Source organism: Equus przewalskii, chromosome 22 (genome assembly GCF_037783145.1).
Source record: "Equus przewalskii isolate Varuska chromosome 22, EquPr2, whole genome shotgun sequence".
In the NCBI taxonomy this organism is placed as follows: Eukaryota; Metazoa; Chordata; class Mammalia; order Perissodactyla; family Equidae; genus Equus; species Equus przewalskii.
In genome coordinates, this window is record NC_091852.1 from 7123187 (window position 1) to 7136356 (window position 13170).

General features: G+C 47.0%; 1 protein-coding gene and 1 long non-coding RNA gene across 6 annotated transcripts in view; one reads left to right on the top strand and one right to left on the bottom strand.

Moving 5' to 3' along the window:
- The window catches only part of LOC103544488 (uncharacterized), a 52359-nt gene that overhangs the window by 11211 nt on the left and 27978 nt on the right, over window positions 1–13170 (top strand). The window contains exons 4-5 of one of the 3 annotated variants that reach the window (XR_011531878.1): window positions 3520–3676; window positions 5111–5247. The exons of 1 other annotated variant lie outside the window; for it this stretch is intronic. This is a non-coding gene — a long non-coding RNA (uncharacterized lncRNA). Of the gene's footprint in view, window positions 1–1721; window positions 1943–3519; window positions 3677–5110; window positions 5248–13170 lie in introns of those variants that run through there. One more of the 3 variants, XR_011531882.1, reaches the window with a different exon arrangement.
- LOC103545446 (spermatogenesis-associated protein 31D4-like) overlaps window positions 5806–13170 on the bottom strand; it is a 40588-nt gene continuing 33223 nt past the window's right edge. For 2 of the 3 annotated variants that reach the window (XM_070590767.1, XM_070590766.1), the window contains 3 exons: window positions 11042–11087; window positions 10396–10456; window positions 5806–10113 (listed from right to left, as the gene is read on the bottom strand). In XM_070590767.1, coding sequence (XP_070446868.1) covers window positions 5859–9827 — 3969 coding nt within the window. In that variant the 5' untranslated portion in view covers window positions 9828–10113; window positions 10396–10456; window positions 11042–11087 and the 3' untranslated portion in view covers window positions 5806–5858. Of the gene's footprint in view, window positions 10114–10395; window positions 10457–11041; window positions 11088–11820; window positions 12089–13170 lie in introns of all 3 variants that reach the window. The other variant, XM_070590765.1, reaches the window with a different exon arrangement.

Sequence of the window (13170 nt, forward strand, 5' to 3'; positions counted from 1 at the left end):
ATTCCCATTGGTATCTCTATACCTTTTTAAACAATAGTGTCATTTTTATTGATGGTGTACATGTATTTATTTCATCTCCCCATGCTAGCTAGTCATTTAATAGTTATAAATTTTACAGCTTCATTATTTAGTGCTAAACTGCTGAAATGAAGCCCTGTGTCATGTCCTCCCTCTGCCTGCCTGCATTGCCTCGCTGAGTCTGAAGAATCAGTCTGGGCTGTAGACAGTCCTTTCCATCCCATGTGAGAGGGTTTACCAGTAACGACAGCTTGTTTTTTGACTTGTCTTCTCCTGCATCCACAGCTTCACCATCGTCTCCTCCCAAAAGAAAGGTACACTTCAAGCTCACCACTCTCACATACCCTACCTGTACTGCAGGAGGCATCTCTGTTCAGTAAAATCCCTCCACATATCTTTGCATCTCTGGCTTTTTTTTTTTTTTTTTTTTTTTTTTGCTGAGAAAGATTCTCCCTGAGGTAACATCTGTGACCAATCATCTTCTTTTTACTTGAGGAAGATTTACCCTGAGCTAACATTAGCAGCCAGTTTTCCTCTATTTTGTGTGTGGGTCGTCACCACAGCATGGCCAACAAGTGGTGTAGGTCCAGACCCAGGAACTGAACCCAGGCCAGTGAAGCAGAACACACCGAACTTAACCACCAAGCCACCGGGCCAGCCCCTCTAGCATTGTTTTTTAGTAGCACATCTGGTCCTAACTTCCCCTAAGGTCCCCAGGACTTGCAATTGTGAAAACATGCTTTAAAGTCTGAGCAAGTTAATTCCACCGAAAAAATTTCCAGGTGAGAGGGGATTATAAGAATGGCACATTGAGCGTGGTCTTCAAAAGTGGCCCTGTTGTTAGGCAGGCTGAGAAACTGATCCAGATTAAAGGAGACCGAAGACACATGACAAGTAATGCAGTTTGTGATTGTAGCCTGAATCCTGTAAAGGAGGCTCAAAAAAAGAGAAAAAAAGCCACAAAGGACATTACTCAATAAATTGTCAAAAGTGGAATATGAATGGGAGATTAGTTAAAAGTTTTATGCCAATGTTAAATTTGCTGAAGGGGATAACCTGCCGTATGTAAGAATATCTTTTTCTTAAGAAATAAATAATGAAATATTCAAGGAGAAAGTGCATGATGCATGAAATGTATTCCCAAATATTCAGGAATGTATGCATGTTTTTCATATGTGTGTGTGTTCATATAGAGAGAGAAGGGGAGGGAGGGAAGGAGACAGAAACAGACCAAGACAGAGGAGAGAGATGGAAAATGGGTCAAATATTAACAGGTAAATCTGGATAAAGGGTGTGTGGTTGTTTACCATCCATGCAACTTTTCCACAAGTTTATTTCCAAATAAATATGTTTTAAAAATGAGCCATTGACTGTTGTCCTGAATTTTACCTAACCTTTGAGATTTGTGGCTTTGATTCCAGCAGCTGCCAGCACCAGCATACCTAGACCCCAGAAGTGCACAATGGTGACTTTAAAACAGTTAACTTAGGTTCTGTCCCAGGCAACAAACCCAGGATCTTCTTTGCCTATTTCAAGCATGCTAACATTTCAACAGGGTTACAAAATACTGGAAAAGAGCACCCCCCCCCCCAAAAAAAAAGATTTTTAAAAATTATACACAATACAAAAAAACAGAAAAAGAACAAAAAATTCAAGGTGTACAGCATGGAACCCTTAATTTCTTTCCTATTTGGTGTCACCAGGTCTTCGGTCTTCTGGCATTTTGAGATGTGAGTTGGTTTGCTGGCATTTCGTCTGCTCCGCTAGTCTGCTAGTTACCACACCCCCACTGGATTTCCACCTTCCAAAAATGTGTTGACATCTTTTGTCCTGTCCTCTCCTTGTCATCCTCAAGTGCTTATTCTTTTTGTGTCCTTGCCTTGTTTTAACAGCTTTATTGAAATATAGTTCACATGCCTTACAATTCACCTGTTTAAAGTGTATAATTCCATGGTTTTTAGTATATTCACAGACATGTGTAACCATCACTACAGTCAGTTTGAAAACATTTTCATGGCTTCAAAAACAAACCTTGTGACCTTTAGCCGCCATCTCTCCCTCCCCTCATCCCCCCAGCCCTAAGCAACCACTAATCTACTTTCCATCTCTCTAGATTTCCATATTCTGGACATTTCATACGAATGGAATAGTATGTGGCTGCGACTGGCCTCTTCGCATGGTTCATCCATGTTGTAACATGTATCAGTACTTTTATTGCCAAAAACTACTACGTTGTCTGGATATACCACATTTTATTTACCCAGTCATCGGTTGATGGACGTTTAGGTTGTTTCCATTATTTGACTGTTATGAATAGTACTGTGAACATTTGTGTACAAGTTTTTGTGTGCCCACGTTTTCATTTCTCTTGAGTATGTACCTAGAAGTGAAATTGCTAGGTCATATGGTAACTGTGTGTTTAACTTCTGAGGAACCGTCAGATTGTTTTCCAAAACACCTGCACCATTTTTCATTCCCACCAGCAGTGTATGAGGGTTCCCATTTCTCCACATTCTCACCAACACTCATTATTATCTGACTTTTTTATCCTAGCCATCCTGTTTGTGAAGTGCTATCTCATAGTGGTTTTGATTTGCATTTCCCTGATGACTATTAATGTTGAGCATCTTTCCATCTAATCTTTTTAACAGTGTTTTGGGAAGGAGAGGAGTTAAGTGTTTGAGCTGCTATGTTTAACTCAAAACACAATAGCTCATTGTAAATATATGACAGGAAAAATTTTATTCTGAATATTTGAAAACACATAGTGATGTCAAGTCCTTATCACATGTACAGCTTTCTCCTTCTGTACTCTCTGCATGCTGTAGTCACTGTGTTATTAAGGGACTGCAACACTGTGCACTGCATTTGCTCAGGAAGATTCCTTTCTATGAGGGGTTGAGGGAGGAGTTCACTTGGGTGACTCCTCAGGCTTGACTGCAGGGCTGAGCAGAACTGATGGCCAAAGCCTCTAAAGCTCAGTGCTTTTGGTCCCCACCCAGGCTGTGTCCATCTGTTGTGGGTCAGTGTGCCCCACAGGAGTAACTGTCAAAAAATTTTGAGAACTGTGACACAGGCACAAAGCATACGTCTGAGAGACGGATGGCAGGATGTTCTGATGGGCTTTTGCCCTTTAACCATAGTGTAGGAGATGGGCCGTATCATACGTGCCAGATGACAACTCTGAGAGCGGGGTGAGGGGTACATGGGAAGATACACTGCTCTCATGCACGTTTAAACATTTCTGTAATGGAAAGCTTAAAACAGTGAAAGTTGGGTGCCTCATAAGGAGATGGAGGGGACGAGAGGATCCCTGGCAAGGGGGCTCAGTCTGTCAAGACGAGGGTTTAGCTCTCGCAATAAGGACATTTCAGGAAGTGTAATTCCATTGAGGTTAGGAAGGAAACCTCTTTTCATATACCAGGAAAGAAGGAAAGGAGGAATGGGAAAGGGTTTTTGTGAAGGTGTTTTGACGGAAAGTTCCTATCTCACGGCTTCTAGCTCCTCTGTGAATGGTGGTCCAGTACATCTACTGAGCAAGTGGAGACGGCCTAAGTTTGAGGAAAGTGAAGGAGATTTGAAATAAAGTAGAGAGGCAGCAGAGAGAATGGACTAAGGAAACAGTGACCTAAGCCCCATTTGTTTTCCTCACGTGTTGGTAAGCATGGGGTCATTATTTGTGGAATGAGCCAAGGTTTTCCAGCTAGTGCTGGGGCTGAATTTATCGTGGCACCAGTAGATTCCATTGTGGGATTTAATCCAATAGCGATCAGTTACTCATAGGAAGGCGTTTCTGGAAAAGGCAGAGAGATGAGATTTTGCCAGACAGGAAGGATTAAAGGGGATTAGTTGGGGCCCATTTTTAATGGACCTTTTTAAATGTTGGTTACCTGACAGACCATCAAATTTACCTTGGAGAGGGAGGAAATGAAGACAGGAGCTAGGTGGATAGATGAAGGGTAAGTGGGAAGATGAATGGCCTAGAGTTAAAAATTACTAAGGGGCCTGTACACCAGAAGGATCAGGGATGAGGCCAAAGGGTGGAATGTCAAACTGTGTTAATCCAGATGTCAGAAGTGTTCCTGGTGATAAGCCCTGGAGTGTGGCAGTAACTGTCCTGGAATGGAAGTAAAGGACCCTAAGATGAGATGATGTAGGATCTGAGGGGTCGGGCTATTGGCTGGTCCATCCACATGGATGTTCGAGCCCTCCACGGCCTCCTCACCTCTTCGGTTCTCTGCCCTGGGCCCTGTCCCACCTTTTGTCCCTCCTAGGGCCTCCACAGAATCTGCATTATTTTTTGACCCTAAGCTTCAGACATTGGAGGGTCAATGGCATAACTCTGGACAAGAAAATACAAGTGTGGAGTGAGCGAGGGCTGTGGTGGACATCGGTTTTGTTTTGTTTTTTCTTTTAAGACCTAGCATTCACAAGTCTTTCTGCAAGAACTACCTCAAGTGCCCTCTAGGGCACTCACCCCATGTTTGAGTCCCAGTCTATACAAGTGGAGTTGCCTTCCCTCCAGGCCCTATGGTAAGGGTGGGTATGTGTGCAGTCCATGGTGAGTCCCCCAAACATCTGTAACCTGGTGCATAGTCTGGCACTCGCCTCTGGTTCATGAGCTGCAGGTGTTCTTGGGGAGACCAACCATGGCTCCACCAAGGCCATGAATATCAAAGGAGGCACCTCCATCCTGAACGTGAACTTTACACAGTAAGGGCAAGATCTTGTGTATTTCCATCAAGCATGGATGGAAGAAAGGCACCAAGATCACCTTCCCCAGGAAGGAGATGTCATGCCTGATGACCTCCCTGCAGATATTGTTTTAGTGCTCAAAGAGCAGCCCCATGCCTTTTCAGAATAAGGCATCAGTGTGCTGTGCAGTGCTCTGATAAGCTTCAAGGAAGTGGTGCCTGGATCAGATTGAGGAAGGGGCAGGGGGAACAGTACAGGGTGACAATATGGATGATGAGGCATAAACCTTTGTTCCACCAGCAAGGTCATTCCTTCCCCTCTTCAGTTTTTCTTACCTTCCCACTCCCTCTAAGGCATCTTTTCCTTACTCTTGGCTTTATTTTACCCTGGGAGGTAGGTGGCTGCCTGGTCAACATTGCTACCACTGACAGCCAAGTGATGCTTTTGCTCTGCAACAAAATGTCATCAATCAGCAATCTGAAGAAATACCCCCAGCTGTCTTTCCAGTAAGGAAACGTCAGTGTAAAGTCTAAAGTATGCTTCCCCAACACATTAAGATGACCCACATGACAGATTCTTAAGTAGCATCTGTGCTGTTCCTAGCCCCTCCCCCACCAGCACAGAATTCACTGCAGCAGTAACCCCCAAACACTTCTCTCCAGGATTCACCCACCTGTGGGGTCCTCCGGTCACTGACTTATAAATCATGATGAAGCCACTGTTTCTTCTTCACTGTTATCGTCTGAAAAATGTACCTGTCCTTGACCCTCTTCAGATATAGAAGACCTGTCTTCCCTACTGCTCTGCAGGATATGAAACATCCAGTGAAGGGAAGGTGTGGGCTGCTCTACATTTTCGTTAAGGCTAAGCTAAGAGGCAGGAGACAGAGCCCATCTCAAACTCATCAGGGAGGAAATGGGCTTTGGGGGGCATGTCATCTCTCTGTCAACAAGAGCTCCAGGGGACTGGTCACCTGTTAGAAACCAAAGGAAGAGAACAGTAAGAGCTGGACTAACTCTTCCTTTCCCAAAGCACAAGCCCTGAGTTACCTGAAACCCATGCCCCCAACACAGTACACAGAAAAGACTTCACTATTCTTAGAGAATCATTTATTTGGGAGAATCAATGTTCTCCATGAGAAGGAATTATTTGGGGGCAGGAAGTTTTCCTCTCTGGAAATGCTGGAGAAGCATCTTCTGGTGACATAGCAGAGACAGGTCTCTGAACACCGTGCCTTGAGCAGTGGTGAGAGTGGCTGGAGGGCCCTGGCTGGCTTGGCTCCTGCAGGTGGGGCTTGGATGGGGCCCATGTTCCCTGCGGGGCACAGATGAGGGATACCACTGATCTGCTAGCTGGTTCCTAAAGGCCACAACTTTCTGGGGGTGTCCGTCCTCATCTCGGATCCGTCTACTATTTGCAGGATCACTCTGGCCAGCAAAGACAGCTTCTTGGTGGCAGGGCTTTTTTGTGACTTTACAGGTGGGAGCCCTGTAGTTGGAAGGATGTCCCTGGATGGGATCTGCCCGAGCCAGCACTTCTGCCTTCCGCTGAGTTTTCCCAAACTTCCTTGGGGAAGGAAGGGGCTCTTGAGGGCAGGTGACATCTGTTGCATGCCAACGCCCCGGTTTCTCCTCTGGGAACTTCCCAGGAACCATCATGGTCTTCTGAGCTGTGGTCGTCCTAGTAAGGGCAGCTCTCTTTTTAACTGGGCCCCTGCTCTGTGCCGATGACACGGGGCTGCCCTTTTCCTGGGAATTTTCTTGGCTTTTGCCTTTTGTCCCAGGATGAAGCCATTGCAAAATGTGGTTCATCTTTTTGCTGAAGAGGCTTTCAGGAGGAGGCTGTCCCTTCTGTGATGGGGTCTGGGAAGACTTGTTCCCGACCATCTCCTCTAATGCCTTGTTCTGAGTAAAGAAGATCTTCCTTCCAGGTTGGGATGTCCCCAGCCCTGCGTCCCCTCCACCAAGCTCTTCTGCCTTGGGACCCAGAGGGCTCGCTGTCTTTGCAGCTGGTGGGAAATCCTTATCCTGGCCCCTCCTTAAAACTTCCTTAGGGACCCAAGGCTCCTGCTGCTGCTCCACGCTGATGACTCTGTCCTCCAAATGGGCACGCGGTACCTGGGAAGCTCTCATGTCCCCAGTGGAGACACCCTGGGCATGAGTCAGTGGCGCCTTGTAAGTCAAGCTCTCTGAGGCAAGGGACCTATCAGTGGGTTGGCCTTGGACCTGGCTCTGATTCCTCTTCTCTAGTTTAAACTTTAATTCACCAAACAGCTGTTCTTTAAGGCCTGATGATTTGGGATCTTGGGGAACTGGTCTTTTTGGTGGAGGCCTTTCAGTGGTCCCGGTAGTTTCTACTTTAGTCATCATTTGGGAGTTTCCTGGCTTGCTGGTTGTCAAGATGTTGCCAGTTTTTGACTGAAGAGCATTGAGCTCCTTGGCCCTGAATATCTCCCTGGATGCAGCTGAAGGTTCAGACTTATCTGTCTTTTTGCCCTGTCTTGTTTCTACTCCACCCCTGGTACTCACACTCTTCCCCTTTGGCTCATGTCTGGCCTCAGCTTGCCTTGCAGGCAGATTTGGGGGGTATCTGTTCCCTAGGGGAGAAAGTCTCTGACTGGCTTTCCCTGTGATGCTGTGTGTGACAGGCAGAAGAGTCTGTCTGGCACCCTTAATTCGCTGAACATCCTCTGCAAGCTCTTTGTTCATACCAGAGGGTGATTGTCTAAAGGTCCCCTGTCCTTCCCTGCCCATAGGTGAGGTGGCAGGGTAAGAACAATCCAGGACAGGAGCTGAATTTGTTGGTCTTGATTTGTCTTGATGAACAGGTTTAGAGCTTCCTCTAAGGGGCTCAAGGCCCCCAGATTTGGAGTCCACCTCAGAAATCAGGTTGGCTGAGGAGGGAAGGTAGGAATGGGACAAGGACTCGGATGCTGCACCTTTCAAAGTAAAGATCTCTATGGATTCAAGGACCCTGCGGGGAAGGCCCCACAGCATCCTCATACGAAAGCTTCTAATATGAGCTTCCAGCGTCTGTCGTGCACTGGAATCAATGAAGGGAAGTTCCTGGAAGGTATTCAGGTAGTAGTCCCCACCCACTGATGGTGGCAAAATCCTCTGTGTTATTTGGGTGTGGGATTTCACAGGAATCTGCAGTGATTGCTTGATAGCATGCCATGAACTATGCACAGTCCCAGGGAGCTGACCCTCATTGATTTCCTCAAACTTCTTGCTCAACTGTACTTCTAGGACATTTTTAAATTGTTTCTGATCTAGACTCGCACTTGAGGCCCTTGAATTTTTCCCTGACAGACTCGCCATGTGACTAGTTAGGTCTTTCTCAGAGTCACAGTCCAGATCATTATCTGAAGAGCTCTCTGGGTCACTCAACAGATGAGCTTTTGGGCCGTTCTCTGAGCTATGTCCCTGATCCTTCCCCACATCCTTCTCTAGCTGAAGCATTTCTGAGCCCCTCTCACAGAAGCTTCCAGGATGGCTCAGTCCACCATTTAGATTTTTGTTCAGAGAGACACATGAGTGTCCATGATTGTGCTCTGACTCAGGAATCTCTGAAAAATCTCTTAGAGGCATCATCAGTGACAGAGACTCATGGATCCTGTGGGGCAGGCCCCAGCGGTGTTGGATGAGCCTCTTTCGAAGGTGGTGGTCTAGTTTCTTCCGAAGCTCATCACTGAGAGGAAACTCTCCAGGAAAGATAGAGGTTGAAACATGGGCCTGGGAGGCCTGGAGGTAAGGAGAACTGGGAGCTGAAGGACGAAAGTCTTCCCTAGATCTTTGGACAACGGAGGGTAAACCCCACAAACTTTCCTGTTGCTTCTGCAACACATTCCGCTCCAGTTGTTGAATTTCAGATGAGATGACAGACTCTGATTCATTCTGGGGTCTATGGAAACATACTCCAGAGATCTGGGTCTCAGGTAGAGGACCAGATGGTAGGATGGGGAGTGGGGACAGAAGGTGGGCCTGGGGTTGGACCTGAGTGAGAGGTAGGGGCTGGGATTGGGGCAGGGTTTGAGGCAAGGCTTGAGGCTGCATCTCAGGCAAGGACAAAGGTAGAGGATGGGAAAGTACTGGGGATTCTTCAGCTGTGGAGGCATTAAATATTGTAGTGAAAATGAATATAGAGGAACAGTCACCTGAGACATGGTCAGCAGGGGCCAAGGACTCGCTGTGCATAGATGGGAGACCCCAGAAGAGCTGGACATGTTTTTGTTGTAAATGGTCCTCTGAGGCCTTAGGATATGGGGGCTGCTGGTGCACAAGCAGCTCCTTTGGTTTCCCTTTGCTGTTCCATAAAGGCAGGGAGAATGCTGAGTCATGCTTATCAGCAATTGACTCCAACATTTTCTCTGAAGAATTTAATTGGTAGTCTGGCCTAAGTTCTTTTGGAAAAGAACCCCTCATCAGAAAATCAGTCCTCTTTTGGACTTGTCTCTCCAAGAGTGCCAGGACATCAGGGCTGAGAAATGGGAGGTTACCAGGTTCCACAAGGTTGTTGGCAGGGTCTCCCCTCAAAAAGCCCTCTGAAGAGTGGAGGGCAAGAAACTCTTGTTTGAAATCACATTGTGCCAAAGTGGAAGGGAACAAGTCTTTGGCATGAGCTTTCCACGAGGAGAATTCTGAAACCGAGAGGCTTGAAGGGTCAGTGCCTTTGATTGGTGGGACACAAGTAGACAACCCACCAGGGCTATCTGGAGATGAGTTCTCCAGCACGGGCTTCAATAAGGTGGAAAGTGAATCAGATTGAGTCACAGCTAAAGCACTGTCTCGTGGTGGTGAAACAGACAGGGTTGGTGGTGTGTGATGACAAGTCAATGAATCAGTGGGATCCATTGTCTGGGACACATTTGGTAAGAGGTTGACATCTTGGGAAAGGGTTGAGTCAAGAGAGAAGATGGTATGCACAGACAAAGTGGCCTCTGGTTGGAGAACAGGATCCACTGTCTGAGTGCCATGTGGTGGCAGAGGGGGAAAGGCAAGGGGTTGGGGTGGGGAATGGTCCACTGGGAATTCGGAATCCGAGGAAGGAAAAGGCTCTGATGACATAGAGTGACCCATTGGTGAGGGTGAGTGAAACTCAGCTAAGGGTGTCATTGGGTTAGGTGAAAGAAGGGAGGGGGGCGGTGGGGAAGGCTCAGGTGGAGGGGCTGGTGTTAGGCCTCCTGGAGGGACTTCTGAGAAGGCAGAGGACAGAGTGAATGAGGACTCAGTCACAGAAGCTGTGGAAGCCAAAGAGGACACAGAGAGAGTATCATCTTCCAGGTCCTCCAGGAACAGCAGCCGATTGACCTCCGCAGTTATGCTATTACACACCTCACAGGAGGGGTCTGGACATAACAGTTGACGAACGCGGGTGGTATCGTGATGCTGGCCCGAGGGGCTGTGGGAGACAGGAGATACAAAGCTGCAGCCAGGACCAGAAGAAAGGAGGACCTGCTGGCCTGGGGTGGGGGGTGGGGCCACCTGAAGCCTGCTGCCCCTTCACATTGCCCCACATCTATGACTTCACAATACACTCAACAGCCCTCACCCCAAGGCCTTCATTCACATACCCATTCCTAGGGCAACCCCCTGGGATGACTAGGGCAGGCCGCACTGAATCCCTGGAATTGCATAGAACGTGCTAAAGAGGGATCAAGAAAGAAGTGGAAAGACTGGTTACCTTTTCAGAATGGAAATCAGCTTCCTTATGTCCTCTGTTTCCTTCTTGTAACGTCTCCAACCTGGGCAACCAGGAGAGTGGGTTATGGAGGGAGTGGGTAGAAGCATAGATGTTAGACAGGAGTCCCTTTATGGGAGACCTTTGGGACATTAAACTCTGAAAGCCCTAAGAATCAGCAGATAAGGTCAAATGGTCAATGATATTAACAAGGTTCATATGTGTATGTTGCTTCATTTGTAAAGTACTTTCACATACATTATCTCATGTGATGCTCGAAACAACCATGTGGGGAGCACAGGTCAATGGTTACCTCAAAGACGAATCTGATCATCCACGAAGTCAAAGTACTTTCACAAGGTCAGGAGACAGAAGCTCTGACTCATGACATCTAACATGGCCACCTATTGGGCAATACCCATTGTTCAGGTCCATCACTGCTTCATGCCCAGAGGTGGGCAGAGCAGGAGTCTGAGAAGCGTTTCAGGTTCTGACTGCCTTCCCATGAGCCTCTCCTCTGAGGGCTCTGTTTTCTGACAGGGACTGTGGCTAGCACCTGACATCCTCAGAGGTCATGGACCTGGGACCTCATGGAAAGGACAGGGAGAGTCACCCTTGGAGAGCTCAGGTGGAATAAGCAGGACCTTACCTCCCGATGTTCCACCTTTCCTTCTCCTCTTGGCTGTGCCCTTACGCTGAGAACAAAAAGAAAAGAATCAGAAGCTGGGACTCATTTCTCTGCCTTCTCTCTCTAGGAAACTCAGATACTCATTATCCCATGAATAATATGACTATTTTAATTAATAGAACTTTGTGTTCCTTCCTGTTATTAATTTTTTTAAATGATAAAGTATTTCAATTTTTCCTTCTTGGAAAGACTTGAAGAAAGCTTTTGTCTATGAGGTCTACACTTGGTATTCTGAGTCAGAAGTCCTCTGCTCAAGGAGGGCATAGACTCTGAGGCCGACAGACACGTCTGTGCTCCCTCAGATAGACCCTGTGTCCTGGACAGAGCTCAGACTTCAGCCTCTGCCCAGAGGCTCAGCCCTGCTCTTCTGATCTGCCCGATACAAATGACGCCTGACATGCGAATGTGACTCATGATCCAGCGCTGGGAACTCTGTTCTCCTGCAGAGATCCCAAACTCTCTAAATAACCCAATCTGGGGCCATGAAATCACTGTTGGGGATTTTATCCCAGAATCCTCCACCACACCCAGATGGTCTGTGAGCTTCAAAGGGAAACATTCCCTGCTGAACCCCTAGCCCTGCCCGGCCTATGCTCCTAGAAGGATGCTACTCCATCCTCTACTCAGACTTCCCATCTTAGCTGTCTCTCTGAGCCAACCAAACTCCTTTTAAAATATGGGGATAAAGATAGAAACAACAGTAAAGAATCACTGTTACAGGCTTCCCCAGCATTCCTTACCTTTTGGAAAGCTTTGGTTTTCCAGAAGGTTGATAAAGATGGAATCCCCACCAGGTAGCACAGGAACAGAAGGAGCAACCACAACCCACACAGGAAGGTGAGGTTGGGGTCAGTATCTAAGAATGCTGAGCAGATGCTCAGACACAACTCAATAGGGCTATTCAGAAATGAGAGAACATTCCAATGGCTGAACTCCATTGTCTGAATCGCGAGGCTGCCTGAAGCAACTGAGCTCTGAGAGTGCCAGCGCTTGCCTATAGTCCCAGGCCTGCATCACAGAGCACAGAAGAGTCACAAAGGTTTCTGAGGGTGGGGGAGGGGACATGAAGAGGTGTGCCCACAGCCCCTCCCCCACCCACCAGACTGGCACATCTCTCCACTCCTCCTGGGCCCTCTAGGTCCCTCTGCCCTGCTAATGTTACCACACAAAATTGGGGTTCTTTTGCCCAATGCACAGAAATAGCCAATTAATTATGGCATCAGCCTTTGGGAAAAGAGATCAGCTTTATTCTGAAAGATCCATCTGCAGGGAGAACAGGCGGCATGTGCCCTTAGATCTGTCTCCTTGATTCAGAATTTGGGGAAATTTAAGAGGTTAGGGAGAACAGTGTGGCAACTTGAAACACTGGGGTCACGGGTTTTGATTGGTGGGCTTCAAGCATTTATGGTAAGGTTTTACACATTTATGATTGGGTTCTGAACGTTTATGATGAGGTTCTACACTTTTATGATAGGGTTGTAAACATTCATGATGAGATGGGGAAGGAATTTTAACACCAAATCTTCCTGAATGAGGGACCCCTTGCTTCTGATAAGAGTCTGACTTCTAAGTTTCCGTCGTGTCCCAGTCCTTGGGTTCCATGGGAAGGGGGATCCGTGGTTCTGCAGTCATTTCTGGTCAAGACGTCTTTTGTGCATGCTCTGGCTACATGACTCTGAAGATTGTCTGAAGGATAATTCTTAGTCACTCTGTTGATAAGAGATGGAGTCAGTTGAACTAGTCCCGGAGGGCCCGGGGTGACACTGCCTGTAGTCCTATTTTCCAACTCCACCTTTTCATCAGATAATATATGTACTTAATGGAATTTTCTGCTTGTTCCATCTGTACCCCACATATCACCTGGGTCCACCTTTACTCTTTGGAGAACTGGACTTGGGTCTCACCAATTCTAATGCCTTGCAAGTCTGAGATACTGCCCAGAAGTTTTGCTTGTACCCAGACATTTACACTCAGGATCGTAATCATCCCCAAATCTATCCTTTCTATAGAATGTTTTTTCCTTACATGAACCCAGAAACACAACTTACAGTTCTACATTTTAGTTTTGTGAATACTGAATAGCAAATTTT